Below are 25,377 nucleotides of genomic sequence, written 5' to 3' on the forward strand. Positions count from 1 at the left end.
ACTCAGATAAATTATCGCAGAATAAGGGATGTTACATACTGTAAGCTGTACTCTAGATACGGTCTACAAAAAAGGGGTACAGAGAAATCAAACAAATGCCTCTAAAAAAAACACCACTTTTATGGGGCATTTAGCAAGCATTCTACAAAACGCATAAAAAATACATCATAAAAGCTATTGGTGCGTTGAATGTTGTTCGTTCTTCATAACACACGTGTGAACCAACCCTTACTGACCCAAAAGTATCTAGGTAAGTCAGAGTAAAGTCAACAATCCTTATCTGCATATTTGTTTTGGGTCAGTGACTCAAATATTAAAGCGAGACAGCCTAACAGCAGGGCAATAGCATCATCAGGATAAGCATTTTGCAATGACAGCTCCATTTGTCTCTCATGATTTGTATCTTTTAAATGTGCCCCATATTTCACAAGCAGCGATAGGAACACACACACACACTAACAACTTGAAAAGACACAGGTTTAATTTAAAAGTACTATATTTATTCACAGTTCAGTTTTGCTTTTTTTGTTTTTTTACATAGGTATATTCTTGTATAACTCATATGCAAACTCTTCCTCGTGTGCATTATCAACACACAGCCCAATAAAATCTATTTCGAGTTGAAAAGGTCCATCTGCCCTGTCGGCAATTGTGAATCCAAGAGTGGTTATCTAGAACATGAAAGAAAAAAAAATATTCAATTGTCAAACTCACGTCATTAAAAACGGGTCAGTTAATGCTGTATTATGTGATGTTCATACTCAGTCACTACGGGATTAGTTTTCTGTATTCTGCAAAAAAACAGAAAAAAAAAATAAAACAAACAACCTGCTGGCTGATCCTGCTGTTCACTATCCATCCATCCTTGTCTGTGTCCTTTCTGCAACCCCAGCCGTTGCACATCTGACCATGTCCCAGTTTCAGTTCCCTTCTAAGCTGTTCATTTCCTCATGTTTATCATCTGAGCAGTTCAAGTGACTATGGAATCACTCATCTGAGTGTATACACTCTGGATAAATGACAACCCTCTCCCTTCTTCCTCCTAAACAGCTAAACACAATGGGGTGGGAAATTACATGTTGATTGTTTGTGCCATAACCTCCCTCTAATTCTACAGTAAGCCATCAATTACCAAAATTTCTTTCCTCCAACCTCGAGTTGAAGGAAAGAAAATTGTTCCATTCCACCATCAACACAGTCAGTGTTGATCCTGCTTTGCTATTGTATTTTGACAGCAGTTGGTTTCCCAGCTGTCAGAATGCAATGATCACTGCCGGAAGCTATAGACACCAGCTGTGATTGCACAATTAAAACCGGACAGGCTTTAGTACAACCAGCCTGCCTATAGATAATTTGAAATTTAGCAGGTTCTTGCTGAACTGGCCGAACTTTGATCGGTCTATGGCTGGCCTAAGCACATACAGACACAAGCTGGAGGGGCGGAAAACATGGTGTGGGCTATCTACAGAGAGGCTCTACAAATCACACCGTTATTGCAAAAAAAAAAAAAAGAATAAAGATCTCAGTTCAAAAACATACTTTAATGACCATTCAAAACATCTATTTGATATTGCATTTAGATCTATCAAATCTAGTTAAAAAGTAACAAGTGCCCATAAATTGAATTGGGATAGAGCAAAAACACTAATATTGGGATTTTTTAGGAACCCAAACTACTTGAAACAAAAAAAGACAATATAAAAACTTCACTGTTTATTGCATCTCTTGAAAACACAACGCATCATATTATGAAAACATAGTATTGGTCTATAACCACTTCAGCTCCGGAAGATTTTATTTCCTTCATGACCAAGCCATTTTTTGCTATTCGGCACTACACTATTTTAACTGGTGATAGCTTGGTCATGCAATACTGCACCCAAATAAAATGTATACCATTTTTTTCACACAAATAGAGCTTTCTTTTGGAGGTATTTGATCATTACTGGGTTATTTTTTGCAATATAAATAGAAAAAGACAAATTAAAAAAAAAAAAAAAATTTATTATGGAAAAAAAATAAAAATAAATAAAGGACCACTTTTCAATTACAAAAAAAAATATGGAGAAAAAGTTGCAAATATTTGCAGATATTGCATCAGAGACACTTGCAAGAAGACAACTCCTGAAACCATTTTTGGATCAGAAGAAAGAAAAACATCCCTTACAACTAGGGATTTCCTGCATGTCTGATAGGGTGGAAGGATGGCAAATTGGCCATACTGAGATTCCCAGAGGACATGAGAGACTTTTGTGAAAGACTAGAATTACATATACTGGACATTAAGGGATGGTCTGAGGGGGTGAAGGAGAAAGTAGTACTTGTAAAAGAAAAGTGGCAACGAGATTCTAAAAAGAGAGTAATAGAAGAATGAGGGGAGGGAGGTGGCTCTGAGGATAGGGGGGAGATAAGTGGAGGGGACGGTCAGAGTTTTAAACTTTAGGTTCTGCGATTCCTTTTTTTGGTTTTTGTTTTCTCTCTCTCTGCATGCTCCCTCCTACCCTCATTCACCTCTGTAACTGCTGTGTGGTGAAGAAATTCAGACAGGACGAAGGCTGAGGTAATAAGAAGAGAAGAATGGGAAGGGAGGATCTTTTTTTTTTTTTTTTTTTTTTTTTAAGAGAGATAGAGAAGTAAGGTGGAGTGTCAGGAGGTCAAACACACTGCTGAATCTCAGACCTAAGATGCAATGCTGGGGTATGTCTAGGCATATGTGTTTGGAGCCTTCCCCAAGGGATTTGGGGGGGAGCTAGGAGGGTGTGGGGGACAAGTATATGTGGAAGGTCCTCTGGTTTTAAAAATATTATATATATATATATATATATATATATATATATATATATATATATACACACACACACACATATACATACATACATACATACACACCCCTATAAAAAGGAATATAGAGAACAGATACAGTTGCAAGAAAAAGTATGTGAACCCCTTGGGATTACATGGAGTTTTGCATGAATTGGGCATAAAATGTGCTCTGAGCGTCATCTAAATCACAACAATAGAAGAACACAGTCTGCTGAACATAATACTACACAAACATTAGATGTTGCCATTTTTTAATTGCACATAACATGTAAACATTCACAGTGCAGGGAGGAAAAAGTATGTGAGGCCCTAGCTTAATGACTTCTCCCAGAGCTAATTGGAGCCAGGAGTGAGCCAATCTTGACTCCAATCAGTGTGATGATATTGGATGTGTTGCTGACAGCTGTCCTGCCCTTAAAAAACACACACCTGTTTTGGGTTTCCTGGTTTCAAGAAGCACTGTCTGATGTGAACCATGCCTTGCAGAAAAGAGCTCTCAGAAGACCTACGATGAAGAATTGTTGACTTGCATGAAGCTGGAAAGGGTTACAAAAGTATCTCCAAAAGCCTTGATGTTCATGTGTCCACGGTAAGACAGACTGTCTACAAATGGAGAAAGTTTAGCACTGTTGCTACTCTCCCTAGGCTTGATCGTCCTGTAAAAATGACTGCAAGAGCACAGCGCAGAATGCTGCATGAGGTAAAGAAGAATCCCAGAGTGTCAGCTAAAGACCTACAGAAATCTCTGGCACATGCTAACATTTTTGTTGACACATCTACAATCAGGAAAACATTAAACAAGAATGGAGTACATGGGAGGACACCACGGAGGAAGCCATTGCTGCCCAAAAAGAAGATTGCAGCACGTTTGAAGTTTGCCAAAGAGCACCTGGATGTTCCACAGCACTACTGGCAAAATATACTGTGGACAGATGAAACCAAGATTGAGTTGTTTGGGAAGAACACACAACACTATGTGTGGAGAAAAAAAGGCACAGCACACCAACATCAAAACCTCATCCCCACTGTGAAACATGGCGGAGGGAGCATCATGGTTTGGGGCTGCTTTGCTGCCTCAGGGCCTGGACGGATTGTTGTCATTGATGGGAAAATGAATTCCAGAGTTTATCAAGACATTTTGCAGGAAAACGTACGACCATCTGTCCGCCAACTGAAGCTCCGCAGAGGATGGGTGATGCAACAGGACAATGACCCAAAGCATACAAGTCATTCAACAAAACAATGGCTGCAACAGCACAGAATACGCCTTCTGGAGTGGCCCAGTCAGAGTCCTGACCTCAACTCGATTGAAATGCTGTGGCATGACCTTAAGAGAGTGATTCACACCAGACATCCCAAGAATATTGCTACACTGAAACAGTTTTGTGAAGAGGAGTGGTCCAAAATGACTCCAGATCGTTGTGCAGGTCTGATCTGCAACTACAGGAAACGTTTGGTTGAGGTTATTGCTGCCAAAGGAGGTCAACCAGTTATTAAGTCCAAAGGTTCACATACTTTTTCCTCCCTGCACTGTGAATGTTTACATGTTATGTGCAATTAAACCATGGCAACATCTAATGTTTGTGTAGTATTATGTTCAGCAGACTGTGTTCTTCTATTGTTGTGACTTAGATGACGTTCAGAGCACATTTTATGCCCAATTCATGGAAAACTCCACGTAATCCCAAGGGGTTCACATACTTTTTCTTGCAACTGTAGAAGACAGAATGAATACAATCAATTATATGACATATAATGTAAAAGGTCTGAACACCCCAACAAAAAGGTATAAGATTTTAAGAGAAATACATCAAAGGTCTAGTGAAGTGGTGCTTCTTCAAGAGACACAGAACCAGAGACACAGATCCAGAACGTCTCTCTCTTACATAAACAGGCTAGTCTTTCGTTGTCAGTAAATGTACCCTTTGGAATATGTTCAATTGCTAAGACCTCAAGAAGACTGAAATTCTTTTGATAAGAGTGCAAAAAGTCCCTGGGGACACTATGCTTATTGCAACCGTCTCTTATAATTCCTCTATGCTCCCCTATGCATTTGCGTAGAGGGCGTGTGGTTCGGCCTACAAATAGGAGCTTACACGGGCACGTGAGCACGTATATGACGTGGTCAGTTGCAAACGTAATAAACTGACAAATGTGATAGCTGTTGCCCTGGGAGTCCAACAGCTGTGATCTGCCATGGGTGATGGACTGACAGGAGAGACAACCTCTTTTGTTGCATCTATAGATACCTGTTCTGTCATCAAATGTAGGAAGGGGGCCGTTATCTTTGTAGTCTTTCCTCCTTCCCCCCATTTATAGTACTCCATATTTTTATCATTTGCCAAAAATACAAAAATCTACTACACATTCCCCTGGTCGCCCTATAATTGCAAGCACAAATAGTTTTACTAATGGCCTCTCCAAGTACATTGACTATTTCCTCCAACCACTAGTTGTACAATTGCCACCCTACATCAGACTCCAGTCATGTGATAGAAATCCTCAGCCATTACCAGTGGAAACATGGGTATCATTGGGTGTCACTTGATGTAACTTCCTTATACACATCAATCCCTCACCACATAGGCCTACAGGCCCTTCAATATTTCTTATCCTCTGAAAGTTCTATTAACTCCACCCAAGCCAAATTTATTATTGAATGCACAGAATTTTGCCTTACCCATACGTATTTTACATTCCTTGACCAATTTTACTTGCAAACAAAAAGGACTGCGATGGGAGTGAATTTCACCCCTTGTTACGCCAATCTCACAATGGGCTTTTGGAAGAAACAATATATACAAGTAAACAACCCTTTTGCCAAATATATTGTTTTTTTGGGCGTTATATTGACGACATTTTATTAATCTGGGGTGGTGATTTGAATGAATTTTTATCTTTTGTTGCATATTGCAATTCTAACTACCTTGGACTTTCTTTTACTCATGTTTTTAACTCCCAAGATATAATCTTTTTAGACTTGGTTTTATCAGCCACAGATAATGAAATTTTCAGTACAAATTACACCAAACCCACCAGTGGGAACCAATATCTACACTTATTCCAGTTGTCACCATCCTGCCTGGAAAAATAATATTCCCAGTGATCAATTCCAAAGACTAAGGAAGAACTGTTCAAAATTATGTGACTACCAAGAACAAGGTTCTCTCCTTTAAAAAAAAGTTTTCTGAGAAAGACTATCCCCCTTCCCTTATTAAAAAGGCATACACCAAACACAGCGTATTGAAAGACCGCATACTCAGGCCCGTGACCAGTCCAACTCGGTGAGGTTTATCACTGGTTTCAACAGATCACATCGTGACATTACCAACATCATTTGCAAACACTGGAACATTTTACAATTAGATCCTAGACTAGCACCTATTCTCCCACGTGCCCCACAAGTAACTTTCAAGACAGCCTGTACTTTGAAAAATATTCTAGCCCCAAGCAAAATGTCACCATCCACCTACAAAGATACCAGCCCTCTTCCTACATTTGACGACAGACCAGGTATCTATAGATGCAACAAAGAGGTTGTCTCTCCTGTCAGTCCATCACCCATGGCAGATCACAGGTATTGGACTCCCAGGACAACAGCTACCACATTCGTCAGTTTATTACGTGTGCAACTGACCACGTCATAAACATCTTCACATGCCCGTGTAAGCTCCTATTTGTAGGCCGAAACACATGCCCTCTACGCAAACGCATAGGGGAGCATAGAAGACTTATAAGAGACGGTTGCGATAAGCATAGTGTCCCCAGGCACTTTTTGCACTCTCATCAAAAGAATTTCAGTCTTCTTGAGGTCTTAGCAATTGAACATATTCCAAAGGGTACATTTACTGACAACGAAAGACTAGCCCGTTTAAGTAAGAGAGAGATGTTCTGGATCTACAAGTTAGGTTCTATGACCCCCAATGGTCTCAATGAGGATCTTGAAATCCATAGCATTATCTAACAAGTATGACCTATAGTCCCCGGAACTAGGATCCTCCTGATTTTTTCGCTCAACCATTATTTACGGTTATGTACTAATATTTCTTTTATGTACATTGTCTTCTTTTAACACTTGTTTTTTAACTTTCACTGTTACCACGTATATATTGTGTTCACTCAATTATGAATACATGTTACTATGCATCTATTGCCTTTACTTGATTACGTACATATGAGCTACCTAATTTGATACCCATATTGATTTTACTCTATTTCTTTTAGCAGTACCTTTTATACAGTCATTTTTATCTTCATATGCCAACCTTCCCCCCCCTTCGTCCATATACCCAAAATCACCTCACTATAAACGCATTTTTTGACATAGCTTTTATGTACCAGCGATGTCATTTTAAACTTCGAGTTCTCCCACAAGAAAGTTTTTCCTTTATTTTATGGTTTTATTATTACATTAATTCTGCTAAAGATAAAAGTATATCACGTTTTCCAATCGTGTTCTTATACATATTACTCCATTAATTGGCACCACTTTCTATAATTTGAAATTTGTACTTTTAAATTTGTATTCAGCATTGCTTCAGGACGAGCCGTCCGCTCTGATTGACACCCCATCCCCTGCTAATTACACTCAGTCAGCCTTCCCTTTAATGGTCTAATATATAATTGCCACTGGCCAGGGTTACCAGAGACTTGACAAAGCGCAACTGCGCGAATCATGTTGTCTTGGTAACCTTACATACGCTCCCAGCTGAAGCAGACGCCGGACACTGCCTTCGCTTGCCGTGATGACGCCACCCAGGATGCCAGTACGCTGACACCACGTGATAGGAAGCCAACAGGAGCGTTCTCCGATCTCAGCTCCCTCCAGAGCGCATGGGCCGTCCATTGGAGTCACACTGTTCACTTCAGGCTGGTCAAATTTTATTATATTTGCTACTTTGTCTCACCCAACAAAGATGCACCTTCATTAAGGTGCTTGACTGAGAGCATTTTCCACTGCGCCTATTCTTTTCAATTAAATAGGAGTCAGAACACATCTGCCATCATTTAACCACTTGCCTACCGGCACTTATACCCCCTTCCTTACTAGGCCAATTTTCAGCTTTCAGCGCTGTTGCACTTTGAATAACAATTGCGCGGTCATGCAACATTATACCCATATGAAAATTTTATCATTTTTTTCTCACAAATAGAGCTTTCTTTTGGTGGTATTTACTCACCAATGGGTGTTTTACTTTTTGCGCTATAAACAAAAAAAGAGAAAAAAAATTAAAAAAAAAAAAGTTTCTTTGTTTCTATTATAAAATTTTGCAAACAGGTAATTTTTCTCCTTCATTGATGTGTGTTGATGAGGCGGCACTGATAGGCGGCACTGATAAGCAGGTACTGCCTGGTGGCACTGGTGGGTGGCAATGCTGGGCACCGATCATCAGGGCACTGACCATCAGGTGCGCGCCTCCAGTGGTGCACAGGAGAGCGCGTTCTGGGAGGACGTCATATGATGCCCTCCCAGAGCTGGCTGGCCGCAGTGCAGCAGTCATTGGGCTGAGGTCGGCAACTAGTTAAAGTGCCACTGATTAATCCCAAATAAAGTTTACCTGTTGTAGTAGGTCTTTCCTGACATTTTCTTAGTTGCATCCTACAGCAAAAGCCAACCTTTTAGCGCTATATAAATATTGTATAATAATAATAATGCTCCACAGAGAGCTTCCAAAGCACCAAAGGGATCTCATTGTTAAAAGTTATCAGTCAGGAGAAGGGTACAAAATAATTTCCAAGGCATTAGATATACCATGGAACACAGTGAAGACAGTCATCATCAAGTGGAGAAAATATGGTGCAACAGTGGCATTACCAAGAACTGGACATCCCTCCAAAATTGATGAAAAGACAAGAAGAAAACTGGTCTGGGAGGCTGCCAAGAGGCCTACAGCAACATCAAAGGAGCTGCAGGAATATCTGGCAAGTACTGGCTGTGTGGTACATGTGACAACAATCTCCCACATTCTTCATATGTCTGGGCTATGGGGTAGAGAGGCAAAATGGAAGCCTTTTCATACAAAGAAAAACATCCAAGTCAGGCAAAATTTTGCAAAAACACATCTGAAGTCTCCCAAAAGCATGTGGGAAAATGTGTTATGGTCTGATGAAACCAAGGTTAAACTTTCTGGCCACAATTCCAAAAGATATGTTTGGCGCAAAAACAAAACTGCACATCACCAAAAGAACACCATACCCACAGTGAAGCATGCATCATGCTTTGGGGCTGTTTTTCTTCAGATGGAACTGGGGCCTTAGTCAAGGTAGAGGGAATTCTGAACAGTTCCAAATACCAGTCAATATTGCCCAAAAACCTTCAGGCTTCTGCTAGAAAGTTATTAGTTTAAGGGTGTGCACACTCATGCAACCATATTAAATTAGTTTATTTTTACTTCTTTCCACCTAAAAGATTTCAGTTTGTTTTTCAACTGAGTTGTACAGTTTATAGGTCACATTAAAGTTGGAAAAAGTTATGATATTATTTAGCTTTTCTCATTTTTACATCACAGAAACCTGACATTTTAAACAGGGGTGTGTAGACTGTTCATATCCACTGTAGAGCCCAAGATACAAATGTGAAGTTATACTCTAAATATTTTCCAACTTGGTACAATGCGTATTCACCAATTAGACAGGTAAAAGGTGTAGCATTTGGGTTTGGAAGAAATATAAGAGTTACAGAGGAGGATCGCTTGGTAGATCCAGAGGGTCAGTTTTTGTTTTTGAGAGGAAATTTACAGGGTTTAGAGTGTACTTTGGCAAACTTTAATGTCCTAAAAAAATCCAATGGTATACCTGGAAGGGATATTAAGGAAATATATTTTAAGAGGGGAAGTCTGTTTGTGGCAGGAGATTTACATTTTTGTATGGATCCAGAGATGGATGCAACATTCTGTGCCAGGAGAGAGTGTGGCAGGAGTCTAAAGCATTTTAAAAAGCATCAATGTCAACTGATAGAAGCATGGAAAATCAAACAGCCAAGAGAAAGAGATTATACCACCTCCTCCTCGTCAGACAGGATGTATTCACGACTGGATTACATAATGATTGAACATAGACTACTGGAGTCTTTGGTGAAAGTGAAAATAGAAGTAATATCTATATCAGATCATGCCCCTGTCACATTGAGACTATGGCTGGGAAGAGAGCAGAATAAAATAATATTTGGCGAATAAATGAGAAGCTCTTACAATACCCTGAAAGGGAAAAAAGGTTAAAAAAGAGGAAATAGAACAATTTTTTTTAGGTTTAATGAGAATGAGGAAGTTACATGTGGAAAAAAAAAAAACTGAGTAAGAAAATTAGAACAATAACGGAAGAATTACATTGGTTGGAACAATTGCATAAGAATGAAATAGACACAGATACACAGCAGGAGATAATTATAAAAAGAGAAGAGCTAAAGGATCTCAGGAAACAATAAACTAGGAAGATTTTTAATAAGGTTTCTAAAGAAAGATATCCGTGGAGGAATAGACCAGGTAAATATCTAATGAGAAAGTTAAGGGATAAGAAATCGAAGAATTGTATTGAAAAATCAAAGATGAAAAAGGCGAAATGGTGTATTCAACCACTGATATCGCTAATACATTCCAGAAGTATTACAGTAGTCTATATGGAGCAAAATTTAAGAACCAGAAAGAAACAGATGAAGAAAGGAAGGGGAAAAGACAGACATATTTAAAAAAAATGAAGCCAGCCTACCCAGACTGGATGAAGTTAGATTAACTGCTTTTGAAAGAATTCAATTCTGTATTCAAGAGTACAGCTGTAAGTAAGAGCCCCGGGCCAGATGGATTTACAATATGATACTATAGGAAATTTAGAGAACTAGTTCCCAAAATGTGCACATATATGAATGCGCTAGGAAATGACACAGAGATGAGGGAGGAGTTGCTACAGGCATAAATTACAGTTAGACCTAAGGAGGGGCAAGACTGGTCCCAGTGTACCTGTTATAGACCTATATCTTTATTAAATGCTGATACAAAATTATATGCAAAGGTATTATCAACTATGTTAAAAAAGCTGATGCCAGTATGAATACACTTAGATCAAGTAGGATTCATTCCGGGTAGAGAAGGAAGGGATAACTGCTTAAGATTATTGCTCCTCCTGCAAAAAAGTAGAAAAAGTAAGGCTTCGGGGGTTATCTTATCGATAGATGTTGAAAAGGCCTTTAATAGAGTACATTGGGATTTATGATAGATACACTGGAGAAACTAGGAATTGGGCCCAGAATGTTAAAGTGGATCAAAGAGTTATATAGGTGCACTTCAGCAGAAGTGAAGGTTAACGGATCATTGTGAAAGTTTTTTTAGAATGCACAATGTAATAAGGCAGAGGTGCCCACTTTTCTCCGCTACGGTTTGTAGTTTCTTTCGAACAGTTATTGACAACTGTGAGAAATAGTGTAGACGATAAAGGAATTTGGATAGGAGACGTCAAACAAAGTTGCAGCTTATGCAGATGATATGCGGTTTTATAGTACAAACCCTATACTAAACATTACCTAACTTAATGAGAATAATAAAAGATTAACCACTTCCTGTCTGGACACTTTTACCCCCTTCCTGTCCAGGGCAATTTTCAGCTTTCAGTGCCATCACACTTTGAATGACAATTGCGCGGTCATGCAATACTGTACCCATATGAATTTTTTACCATTTTTTGAGACAGATAAAGCTTTATTTTGGTGGTATTTATTCTCCGCTGGGATTTTCATTTTTTTTGCTATGTAAATGAAAACGTCCAAAAATTTTGAAAAAAAGTGTTTTAATATAATTTTGCAAATAAATAATATTTCATCATAAATCTTGGCCAAAATGTATTCCGTTATTTTTTTTAGTAAAAAAAAAAAAATCCAAATTAGTTTAAAACCAAAAATTATAATTTTTAAACAATTTGTTTACATTTTTATATTATTATTTATTTATTTTTTTTACATACTGTCACCCTAGCAGTACAGTGTCACCATGGTGACCATGGGGGGTGATGAAGATTTTTTTTTTTTTTTTTACACTGATTGCTTTTACACCCATATAGGATATAAAAGCAATCATTTCTCTCTCTCTCTGTCTGCATTCTTGCAGTCATTGAGATGTACTGAGTGAGCTGTGATTGGTCACAGCTTGTCACATGGTACAAGGCTGTTGTGAATAGCCTTGTACCATGTGACCTCTGTGATCATTCACAGATTTCACACGTAGTAAGCAATGATGTCACAAGTGACATCTTGCGTACTACTTTGCATGTGATCACTGATTGGCCAATCAGTGATCACATGATCGGGACCTCGTACAGAGGTCCCGTCCGGCGATCGGTGTTTCCGGAGGACACAGCGGGCACCGGATCGCGGTGCTGCGCGCTCCCAGGGAGCGCGCACAGCTAGAAAAGGAGGGTGCTGTTTATGAATGGCAACCTGCCCCTGCACTGCCACTGTCCTGCCGTTTATAAACAGCAGGCAGACGGCAAGTGGTTAAGGAAAGCTATCAAATCTGAAAATTAACCCTGCCAAATCTTAGATATTAAATATAATTAACGTTTTAAAAAAACCCCAAAAAAACGAGAAACTCTTCAAAAAGAATTCCCTTTTACATGGAAGGAAAAAGAATTAAAATACTTGGTAATAAAATTAACCCCATCTCAAAAAAAACTATATAAGGCAAATTATATCCCACTAATAAATGAAATTAAGGACGAATTGAGAATTTCAAGGGGAAGGGTGTCCTGGATAGGTGTCATAAACATGAGAAGATTATAGTACAAAAAGTAATGTAAAATATGCTTCCAGTACAACTACCAGGGTCTTTTTTTGGGACCAAAAAAAAAAAAAAGATACTCATATGTATGGGCCAATAAAAAAAAAACCCAAGCGTTAAATACGAAATTTTGAGTAATCGTAAACTAAGAGGGGGACTAAATATCCCAGATTTTAGGGGATATTATGCCTCAGTGTTAATGTCACGAATAGGGGTTGGATATATAATTCATGGGGGAGAAGTTGGGTAAAAATAGAGAATACATTAAGTAAGGCACAATTAGATAGCATTATGTGGATACCACATGCGTTTCCTACACTGGATGAAGAAACTACCACCTTGACACGGAATGTATTGAGGCTATGGGATGCATTGCACAAACAGATGAGATGAAAGTATAACTCACTTTTAATTCCATTGGTGGGAACAAAATTTTTCCCACCTGGGAATAACACAATTTCGGGAAAATGGATAAAGGATAGTAATAAACATTAGAAAGATATTGTAATTATAGGGGAATTATGCTCTTTTAAAAAATAAGAAGGAAATATTTTCAATATTAGATGAATGGCAGTATTATTAATTCAGACACTTTGTTGCAATGTTCCCACAACCATTAAGGAAAGAGGATATGTATCCCCTAGAACAGCGGTCACTAAATGGCAGACGGCCAGCCTGCAATGACAGATCTGCCGCTGAGCAGGGTGGACATCATGGCAACATAACATCACATGTGCACCCCGCCCCTTTCAGCTCACTGTCTCTCCAGCTCTCACTCCCTGCCTGTACACAAGTATCCAGCAAGGTTCCCGACAAGCTCCTGTCTGCCCTGAAGGTAGGGTATAGTCTTACAGGGGCACTCTGATGGGCACATTGAATGTTAAGGGGTCCATCAGAGTGCCCCTTAATATAACTGTGCCTATCAGAGTGCTCCTTAACATAAAATGTGCCCATCAGCATCCCCTTATTTTATGTTAAGGGGCACTCTGACTGGCACATTTTATGTGAAGGGCATTGACGGGCCCATTTTATGTTAAGGGAGCACAAATAGGTGCATACTGTGGAAAGGGACACTCTGATGAGGAATATGATGTAAAGGGGCACACTGATGGAGAACTATGATAAAAAGGGGTACTTTGAGTGTAAGGGGGCACTCTGACAGGAATACTTGATGTAAGGTGGCAATGTGATGAGGATACCTAATGTAAAGGGCACTCTGATGGGGACAACTGATGTGATGGGAATACATGATGTAAAGTTGCACTCTGATGGCGACACCTAATGCAAGGGGGCACACCCTATTTGGACCTCGGCGAGAAGAAAATGTTAGTGACCGGACCTCCTTGAATTTTAATTCAATACCCCTGCCCTAGAACATATGTTTAGTTTAAACAAAACACAAAAACAAACTACCTCTTAAATTTATAATATCTTTACTGAATTATCTGGAGCAGAATCCCAAGGGTAAATGGGAAAAGGAGCTTGGAAAAAAACGGAATGAGCAACAAAAAAACAAAATATTTAAATTAACACACGGGGCGGTGAATATGAACATGGTTGAAATTAATTATAAATGTCTTGTAAGATGGTATATAACATAGCACATAAGGTATCACCTTTATGTTGGCGAGGGTGTGAGATTAAGGGAACAATGGCACAAATTTGGTGGTATTGTCCCAAAATACAGGAGTACTGGAGGGGTGATGATTCAATACATACAGGAGATATTGAGGATTAGTATACTGCTAGATCTGTGGACCACCTTTAGGCTATCAAAGGCTTTCATTTCCTTGGGTCATTTCCTCACTACCCATCAAAGTTTTGGAGGCCCAGAAATGCCAGGATAGTAAAGACCCCCCTCTCCCCCGCCAAATGACCCCTTTTTTGGAAAATAGCCAATCCAAAGGATTTGATAAGAGGCATGGTATTTAAAAGATTTCATTTTTGTCACAAAATTAAAAAAACAAAACAAAAAAAAACAGTTTAGTTCATCTTCCAAAAACTTAGGGCGACAAAAGAGATCTGCAAAATACTTGTCATGACTCTTAGTAAATACCTTGGAGTGTGTACTTTCCAAAAAGGGCTAATTTGGGGGTGTTTTCTACTATCCTGGCATTTCAGGGCCTCCTGAACCATGATAGTCAGGACGTGAAATGATGATATAATGCCCTTTGAAAGCCTGAAAGTGGTCATGGTTTCATTCCTTTCACAAGGAGCAGCTGCTGACAATTGCTGGAGGAAGGATTAGGCTTTTGTCTCGCTCCAGCCTGCAGGGGGCGATAGACAGCCAGCGCTGAGACTAAGAACTCATCTCAGTCTCCGCGCAGCAATGAGGAGTGAAAGCAGAGAGTCTTTCCTCTCTCCCCGTCATGTGACTTGTCACATGACTGGAGAGAGGAAGAAGAAAGGGATACAACTGATGTTAGGGGACACTGTGATTGGGCAGCGGATATATGAAGGCACACGGATTTAAGTAGGCACTCAGATTCGAACACCTGTCGTAAAGGGGGAACTCTCATTGGGACACCTTATGTAATGTAAAGGGAGGAATCTGATCAGACAGCTTATGTAAAGAGGAAATCTGATGGGGACAGTTGATGTAAAGGGGGACTCTGATGGGGAACACCTGGTGTTAAGCGATTTTTTTTTTTCTTTTACTTGAAATGTGATGTGATTTACCTACTGTAATGTTTTATTAGAGAAACTCGTAACTCAGCAAATTTTAGCAACCAGGCTTCTTTAAATTTGAATTAATTCCCTCTTCCCTAGGTAAACTTTTGTGCATTGCAAGAATGAGTGCAAAAAATTGTGTGCATTCCTGCATTACACAAACTCAAACAGCCCTTTTACAGGTGTGCATTGGCAACATTAATGTCACAACATACACCTTGCTTTTGCGCTCTGTCATCTGCGGCAAAATTCATGATAAAGTACCATGTTTAGTGCAGTGTGGTTTTTAAAAATGTTCTTTTGTGCATTCTTCACACGTAGGGCAGCCCATTGAAATGAACAGACTGCCCTATAAGTGCTGTGCAAAAACACATACTCCATCACATCTGCAAAGGTGTGAATTGAGCCTTTTCGGACAAGCATTGCAATTAGTCCTGCACCCTTCACCTGGGAGGGGGAGCCCCAGTCCCATCTGCGCCCTGGGTGCCGGATAGCTTTGTCCTGGCACAACTGGAGTGACAAAAGAAAAAATACCAAAAAAAAAAAAAACTTTGTCATTTTCCAAAAACTTGTGGCAAATAAAATCTTGCATGCACTCAAATACTTTAGGGTGTCTACTTTCCAAAAAGGGGTCATTTGGGAGATGTTTAAACTGTCCTTGCATTTTATGCCCAACATTAAAGCTTTTGCCACACACTACCTGCTCTTCTAAGCACTTGAAGACACTTTTTTATTTACATGTAAAAATCAGTAATTTTTGCTAGAAAATTACTTTGAACCTGAAAACATTTTTTTTTTTTAAGCAGAGGTCCCAGAGAACAAAATGATGTTACTATTTTGTATGTCACACAGTATTTGCGCAACGGTTTTTCAAAAGCATATTTTTGGAAAAAAAAATGTTTTTGAATTGTAACATTGTGCACAAAAAACCCCACAAACAATTGCCCAATTGTTTGGTACAACATAAAACATAATGTTATGGGGGGGGGGGCGTGGCGACCGTTGACTCCACTCTTAACACCAGGGAAAACCACATCTACGGCTCCTCTGATCCCAGCTATATCACACCCCAGATGCCTTGCCAACTGTACCAGTATATCGAGAGGCCGCAAGGAACAAATCCAGTATCTCAAAATGACAGCTGCTCACAGAGGACTACAAAAAGATGGCAGAGGGACTCAGGCACCACTGCCGGACCTCTAGTGGCTGCTGATTTTTCCATTGCCCAAGTGAGCGGCTTCCTCCTCTGGTGCAGATCCACAGACCACTGGCTCTTCATCTCCAGAAATATGCAGCCCAGTTAAAACTAAACCTTGGAGGGACCCCAGGGGAGCAGGGGAAGGAGACAGCGGTCAGGGGACAAGATCAGAAGCAACTACACAACATATGGATTCTCATTGCCCTAATGCAATTGCAACATTTTCCACATCCGGGCAACCTGTATCTGATAAAATGCTTAAGGAGATGCTAATGTCTTTAACCACTTGACCTCCAGAGGATTTAGCCCCATTAATGACCAGGCCTCTTTTTGCTACTCGGCGCTGCACTAACTCAACTGATAATTGCGCAGTCATGCAATGCTGCACCCAAACGAAATTTACGTCCTTTTTTTCACACAAATAGAGCTTTCTTTCTGTGGTATTTGATCACCTGTGCGCTTTTTATTTTTCACGCTATAAACAAAAAAAGGCCAAAAATTTTGAAGAAAAACAATATTTTTTACTTTCAGCTATAAAAAATATATAGTAAACTCAAAGTTGGTTATAAATTTAGGCCAAAATGTATTCTGCTACGTTTTTGGTAAAAAAAATCCCAATAAGTGTATATTGATTGCTTTGTGTGAAAGTTATAGCGTCTACAAACTATGGTATAGATACTGCAATTTACGCCATTTTTTTGCTATACAGCGCTGCGCTAGTTTAACGGACAATTGTGCGGTCATGCAATACGGTACATACAGTGGGGCAAAAAAGTATTTAGTCAGCCACCAATTGTGCAAGTTCTCCCACTTAGGAAGATGAGAGAGGCCTGTAATTGGTATCATAGGTAGACCTCAACTATGAGAGACAAAATGAGAAAAAAAATCCAGACAATCACATTGGCTTATTTGGAAAGAATTTATTTGCAAATTATGGTGGAAAATAAGTATTTGGTCACCTACAAACAAGCAAGATTTCTGGCTCTCACAGACTTGTACCTTCTTCTTTAAGAGGCTCCTCTGTCCTGCACTCATTACCTGTATCAATGGCACCTGTTTGAATTTGTTACACTATAAAAGACACCTGTCCACTACCTCAAACAGTCACACTCCAAACTCCACTATGGTGAAGACCAAAGAGCTGTCAAAGGACACCAGAAACAAAATTGTAGACCTGCTCCAGGCTGGGAAGACTGAATCTGCAATAGGCAAGCAGCTTGGTGTGAACAAATCAACTGTGGGAGCAATAATTAGAAAATGGAAGACATACAAGACCACTGATAATCTCCCTCGATCTGGGGCTCCACGCAAGATCTCACCCAGTGGGGCCAAAATGATCACAAGAACGGTGAGCAAAAATCCCAGGACCACAAGGGGGAACCTAGTGAATGACCTGCAGAGAGCTGGGACCAACGTAACAAAGGATACCATCAGTAACACACTACGCCGCCAGGGACTCAGATCCTGCAGTGCCAGCTGTGTCCCCCTGCTTAAGCCAGTACATGTCCGGGCCCGTCTGAAGTTTGCTAGAGAACATTTGGATGATCCAAGAGGATTGGGAGAATGTCATATGGTCAGATGAAACCAAAATAGAACTGTTTGGTAGAAACACAACTCGTCGTGTTTGGAGGAGAGAGAATGCTGAGTTGCATCCAAAGAACACCATACCTACTGTGAAGCATGGGAGTGGCAACATCATGCTTTGGGGCTGTTTCTCCGCAAAGGGACCAGGACCACTGATCCATGTACAGGACAGAATGAATGGGGCCATGTATCGTGAGATTTTGAGTGCAAACCTCCTTCCATCAGCAAGGGCATTGAAGATGAAACGTGGCTGGGTCTTCCAACATGACAATGATCCCAAACATACCACCCGGGCAACGAAGGAGTGGCTTCGTAAGAAGCATTTCAAGGTCCTGGAGTGGCCTAGCCAGTCTCCAAATCTCAACCCCATAGAAAACCTTTGGAGGGAGTTGAAAGTCCGTGTTGCCCAGCGACAGCCCCAAAACATCACTGCTCTAGAGGAGATCGTCATTGTGGAATGGGCCAACATACCAGCAACAGTGTGTGCCAACCTTGTGAAGACTTACAGGAAACGTTTGACCTCTGTCATTGCCAACAAAGGATATATAACAAAGTATTGAGATGAACTTTTGATATTGACCAATTACTTATTTTCCACCATAATTTGCAAATAAATTCTTTCCAAATCAGCCAATGTGATTGTCTGTTTTTTTTTTCTCATTTTGTCTCTCATAGTTGAGGTCTACCTATGATGCCAATTACAGACCTCTCTCATCTTTTTAAGTGGGAGAACTTGCACAATTGGTGGCTGACTAAACACTTTTTTGCCCCACTGTAAATGAAATTTACATCCTTTTTTTCCCCACAAATTGAGCTTTCTTTCGGTGGTATTTGATTGCCTGTGTGGTTTTTATTTTTGCGCTATAAAAGAAAAGGCTGACAATTTTGAGGGAAAAAAAACAATATTTTGGACTTTTTGCTATAAAACATGTCCAGTAAAAAAAAATTTAAAAATCAAATTTAGTCATAAATTTCTGCCAAAATGCATTCTGCGACATGTCTGCTATAAAAAAAACCCAATACGTGTAAATTAATTGGTTTACGTGAAAGTTATAGCGTTTACAAATGGTGGGAAAGATACTGGGATTTTTAGTTTTTTTTTATACTAATAATGGCGGCAATCAATGACTTATGGTGGCGATCAGTGACTTATGGCGGCGATCAGCGACTTATGGCGGGACTGCGGCGGACATTCTGACATTGGGGGGTACTGACTTGGGGTCACTGACATCCCCACTGACACCAATACAGTGATCAGTGCAAAAAAAAAAAAAAATACTGACGACACTGTACTAATGGCACTGGGGAGGAAGGGGTTAAGTTTTTCAGTGAAAGGGTTAACTGTGTGAGGGCAGTGTTTTACTAGGGGGCGGGGGTGTGTACTGCAGGGAACACCGCTGATCGGGAGAGAGAAACTCTTCTGTTGTGATCAGCTTGTCTTGGAACGGTCAGGGAACTGACAGAAAGCACAGCTACTGCAGCTGTGCTCTCTGTCAGCGATTGCCGCCGATTGCCGGGACATAGTCGGTAATGATAGGCTGTAACCCAGCGATTGACATCCGCGGCTGTGATCGGCAGGACAGGTAGGGTGGCAGCGCGCCTCATGCGTGCCCTCTACCTGTTTACAAAACACACGTTTTAAAACATGGTTTTGCCCAGCCGTGCCGCCCTGCCGCTGTATTTATACAGTGGCTGGGCGGCATGTGGTTAAGAGCATCATTGCAATCATCTGTGTTAGCTAGTTTAACCAGTTACTTTCTGCGCAAAATCAAGTATATAAACGTGATCTGTGTGCCCGCCAGTGCTGTGATCGGTACAGCACTGATCACTCAGCAGATTCGGGCCAATGATGGACCTGCTGTACCGAATAAGAGAGGATATAGTGCTCGGCTGTACCAAATCAAAGTACTTCCTGTGCCTGTGTTTACATTACACAGGCACAGGAAATGATGCAATCTTCTCTCCCTGGAGCACATTCAGTTCCAGAGAGAGAAGAAAGCAGATCCACGTGAGTAAAAACAGCACACTGACCCGTAAAAGCAAAGCTAGGTCACATTTGAATGCCCCCCAGTTAACCCTTTCACTGCCCGATCACCAGTGTCATTTTTATATTTTCAAGTGAGTTCACGCCAGTCAGGAACTATTTTCAGGGCTTGGTAGCCCACTTTTATTAAAAGGAAAGGCAAAACAAAAGTCCAGCATGAGGTTTCCCACACAGGGGTTCTTCTCCAGTAAAATACACACAGTCCAAATGAAAATACTAGCCCACCTGGCTACTCTTCAGCAGCACTGCTACTATAGTTAGTGGTCCTTCTGACCACCAGCTCTTTCAGGCACACAGCTCATACCCGCACACAACTGCTCTAGCCAAGTTTGCAGGCCCTTAACTCAGATGCACACAGCTTCTCAGGTTGTTAACTATCTCTTGCAGACCTTCATACTCCGGCTGCCACCTGCAGCCTCTCTTACTCCTGTAGGAGACCTCCTGTCTCTCTTGGATGAAGCCATGAGGTAATCCTAAACCTCCATTATAAGGTATGTGTGCACCTGGGCACACACCCTGCTATTCCTTCACAAAACCCGGACACTGGGTTGGAGATTACATCCCACCCAAGACACTATGGGACCTCCAAACTACAGAGCCCCTTCCAGGAATACCAAAACCTAGAGAATGCTCCAAAAGCACTTTTCTCCCACTCAACAGCTATACTCTGTAGTCCTGCACTCAGCCAATGTGCACATCCTGTGTCCTATAACGGACTAATTTCACATTGACAAAGTCTCATCCTGTCACACAGTGTACAGATTTTGTTTTACTGATCACTGTATTATTGTCACTGGCAACTTCAGATAACATTAGTGTCAGTTAGTATCCCTCTCAGATAGCATCAGATTGTCCGCCACTACATCAGTCATCACATTTAACCCTTTGATTGCCAGGAACATGCTCATATTGCACAATAATCCTCCTGCTAGTATAGTGTCTGAACAGCTCAATATCTTTTATCAGATCAGAACTATACCAGCGTTCACAATAGTATAGTGTCCACCAAAAACACAGCATCAGCCGGATCAGCCCCAGAACCTGTGTTTAGACTCTATGCTTACCCCCCCACTTCTCCCCCAGAAAGTACAGTGTTAAGTAGATCACTGTCACTTGATACATTACACACAAAACAGCAGGGTTAGCAAGATCAGGCCTGATCTCTGCTAGCACTAGCAGGTACATTTTTTGTAGCGGTTCAAGCAGTCCCCGACAGCCAGGTGAGTCGCATAAGTTTAGTGGCCAAAATATCCAATGAAAGGTACTCCTGTGAAGAGGCCTACAGGATTATGAGTATGCCAGATGAGAGCGAAGGGAAAACCTCACTGACAGAATCAGGCTCAGAATACAAACCCGTAGAGAGCAGTGGCACCCTGACAAATAACTCAGACGATGGAGTAGAGGTCCCTGCTAATGTCAGGCATACCCGACCCGGTTCACAGGTTGTTGAGTTACAATTGCATGATGATTTTCATATGCAGCAGAGTGCTGTAGTATATTGTGTGTAATACACTGCTAAAAAAAAAATAAAAGAACACTTTGTAAAACACATAAGATCTCAATGGGGAAAAATATCATGCTGGATATCTATACTGATATGGACTGGGTAATGTGTTAGGAACATAAGTATGCCCCATAGTTTGATGGAAATGAAAATTATCAACCTAGAGAGAACTGAATTAAAAAACACCCCGAAAATCAAAGTGAAAAATGATGCAGCAGGCTAGTCCATTTTGCTGAAATTTCATTGTAGCAACTCAAAATGATACTCAGTAGTTTGTATGGCCCCCACGTGCTTGTATTTATGCCTGACAACTTTGGGGCATGCTCCTAAGGAGACAATGGATGGTGTCCTGAGGTATTTCCTCCCAGATCTGGACCAGGGCATCACTGAGCTCCTGGACAATCTGAGGTGCAACCTGGCGGAGTTGGATGGACCGAAACATGATATCCCAGATGTGTTCTATTAGATTTAGGTCAGGCAAGCATGGGGACCATTCAATGGTATCAATTTCTTCATCCTCCAGGAACTGCCTGCATACTCTCACCACGAGGCCGGGCATTGTCGTGCACCATGAGGAACTCTGTACCCACTGCACAAGCATAGGGTCTGACACTGGGTCCAAGGATTTCATCTCCATACCCAATAGAAGTCAGGGTGCCATTGTCTAGCCTGCAGAGGTCTGTGCGTCCCTTCATGAATATGTCTCTCCAGACCATCACTGACCCACCACCTAAAATTCATGCTGAATGATGTTACAGGCAGCATAACATTCTCCAGACCCTTTCACATCTGTTACATGTGCTCATGGTGAACCTGCTTTCATCTGTGAAAAGCACAGGGTGCCAGTGGAGGACCTGCCAATTCTAGTGTTCGATGGAAAATGCCAATTGAGCTCTATGGTGCCGGGCAGTGAGAACAGGGCCCACTAGAGGACGTTGGGCTCTCAGGCCACTCGCATGAAGTCTGTTTCTGATTGTTTGGTCATATTCACACCAGTGGCCTGCTGGAGGTAATTTTTTAGGGCCTCTGGCAGTGCTCATTCTGTTCCTCCTTGCACAAAGGAGCATATACCAGTCCTGCTGATGGGGTTAAGGACCTTCTAGCCCTTTCCAGCTCTCCTAGAGTAACTGCCTGTCTCTTGGAATCTCCTTCATGCTCTTGAGACTGTGCTGGGAGACACCACAAAGCTCCTGGCAATGGCATGTATTGATGTGCCATCTTGGAGGAGTTGGACTGCCCGTGCAACCTCTGAAGGGTCCAGGTGTCACCTCATGCTACCAGTAGTGACACTGACCATAGCCAAATGAAAGGCTAGTAAAAAAAAACAAAAACAAAAAACAAAAAAAAGAGTCAGAAAAGATGAGTAGGGAAAAAAAAGTCAGTGGCCTCCACCTGTAAAACCATTCCTGTTCTGGTGGTTGTCTCATTGTTGCCCATCCAGTGCACCTGTTAATTTAATTAAAAACAACGCAGCTGAGACTGAATAACAACCCCCTCTGCTATTTATTTATTTAAGGTACTTCTATAGCGCTGTCAATTTACGCAGCACTTTACATATATATATTGTACGTTTACATCACTTAACTGACCAGATCAATATCCCAGGAGTTTAATTGACTTGATGCTATCCTCTGATTAAAAAGTGTTCCTTTAATTTTTTGCAGTGTATATACAATATACAGGTGAAACTCGAAAAATTAGAATATCTTGCAAAAGTTAATTTATTTCAGTAATGCAACTTAAAAGGTGAAACTAATATATGAGATAGACTCATTACATGCAAAGCAAGATAGTTCAAGCTGTGATTTATCATAATTGTGATGGGTATGGCTTACAGCTCATTAAAACCCCAAATCCACAATCTCAGAAAATTAGAATATTACATGCAATCAATAAAACAAGGATTGTACATAGAACAATATCGGACCTCTGAAAAGTATAAGCATGCATATGTACTTATTACTTGGTTTGGGCCCCTTTTGCTGCAATTACTGCCTCAATGCGGCACGGCATGGAAGCTATCAGCCTGTGGCACTGCTGAGGTGTTATGGAAGACCAGGATGCTTCAATAGCGGCCTTCAGCTCTTCTGTATTGTTCGGTCTCATGTCTCTCATCTTTCTCTTGGCAAGGCCCCATAGCTTCTCTATGGGGTTCAGGTCAAGAGAGTTTGCTGGCCAATCAAGCACAGGAATCCCACGTTCATTGAACCAGGTTTTGGTGCTTTTGACCGTGTGGGCAGGTGCCAAGTCCTGCTGGAAAATGAAGTCAGCATCCCCATAAAGCTCGTCTACAGAAGGAAGCATGAGGTGCTCAAAAATCTCCTGGTAGACGGCTGCGTTGGCCCTGGACTTAATGAAGCACAGTGGACAAACACCAACAGATGACATGGCTCCCCAAATCAACACAGACTGTGGAAACTTCACACTGGACTTCAAGCATCTTGCAATGTGTGCCTCTCCATTCTTTCTCCATACTATGGGTCCTTGGTTTCCAAATGAGATGCAAAGGTTGCTCTCATCAGAAAAGAGGACTTTGGACCACTGAGCAACAGACCAGGTCTGTTTTTCTTTAGCCCAGGTAAGACGCTTCTGACGTTGTTTGTTGTTCAGGAGCAGCTTGACAAGAGGAATACGACATTTGACGCCCATGTCCAGGATCTGTCTGTGTGTGGTAGCTCTTGATACACTGACTCCAGCCCCAGTCCACTCCTTGTGAAAGTCCCCAAGACATTTGAATGGCCTTTTCCTGACAATCCTCTTCAGGCTGCAGTCATCCTTGCTGCTTGTGCACCTTTTTCTTCCACACAACTTTCTATTAATGTGCTTTGATACAGCACTTTGGGAACATCCAACTTCTTTTGCAATTAGCTTTTGAGGCTTTCCCTCCCTTTGGAGGGTGTCAATGATGGTTTTCTGCACAACTGTCAGGTCAGCAATCTTTCCCATGATTGTGATTCATACTGAACCAGACAGAGAGACCATTTAAAGGCTCAGGAACCCTTTGCAGGTGTTATGGCTTAATTAGCGGATTAGATTGGGACACTTTGAGCCTAGAATATTGCACCTTTTCACAATATTGGATTTGGGGTTTTCAAGAGCTGTAAGCCCTTATTATCACGATTATGACAAATCATGGCTTGAACTATCTAGCTTTGCATGTAATGAGTCTCATATATTAGTTTCACCTTTTAAGTTGCATGACTGAAATAAATGAACTTTTGCACGATATTCTAATTTTTCAAGATTCACCTGTACAATTCAAATGGTGCATTGTTTACATGAAGATGATAAAGAATGTGATTTGACCATACGAGAAGTATTTATTGATGGTAAGTAGACTCGAGGGGGTATTCATGGGAAATGGTGACTTGTTTACCTGGTAAACACCATAGTGACCTTAATTGTTATTTACAGTAATGACAAGTAAAGTCTTTTTATGTTAAGATCAAAAGTGTTTCGTCAGCCAACCAGAAACCCCTCCAGCTCTGCTTATGGATTGTAAACTGTATATAAAGGGAAGTGTAGCTGTTAAGATAAAGCTTATTTCAGCAATATGGATGCATAAGTATAGATCATACCATGGATTATTGCATGCATGGAAGCTATCCAGGTGCATATTATAGATTGGACAAATTCTGGATTGTGTAATGTCTCTACGATAAGAAATTAACTTTCCTGCATCAACTCGGCTCATCCAGAGAGGCATTTTATTCAGCTCGAGAACAGTCCAAAAGATACTTGCAATAGATTATAAAGTCCAGCTGAATATTTGTAAATATTACATCAAACAGCT

General features: G+C 40.8%; 1 protein-coding gene across 4 annotated transcripts in view; it reads right to left on the bottom strand.

Moving 5' to 3' along the window:
* Positions 1–478: 478 nt before the first annotated feature.
* Positions 479–25,377, bottom strand: part of NDUFAF1 (NADH:ubiquinone oxidoreductase complex assembly factor 1) — a 201,388-nt gene continuing 176,489 nt past the window's right edge. For 3 of the 4 annotated variants that reach the window (XM_089657834.1, XM_089657832.1, XM_089657833.1), the window contains one exon: positions 479–671. In XM_089657834.1, the coding sequence (XP_089513960.1) occupies positions 534–671 (138 nt within the window). In that variant the 3' untranslated portion in view covers positions 479–533. Of the gene's footprint in view, positions 672–21,433; positions 21,596–25,377 lie in introns of all 4 variants that reach the window. The other variant, XR_016307441.1, reaches the window with a different exon arrangement.

Source organism: Staurois parvus, unplaced genomic scaffold (genome assembly GCF_062004578.1).
Source record: "Staurois parvus isolate SC_StPar_1 unplaced genomic scaffold, SC_StPar_1.0 ptg001032l, whole genome shotgun sequence".
NCBI classification, from domain to species: Eukaryota; Metazoa; Chordata; class Amphibia; order Anura; family Ranidae; genus Staurois; species Staurois parvus.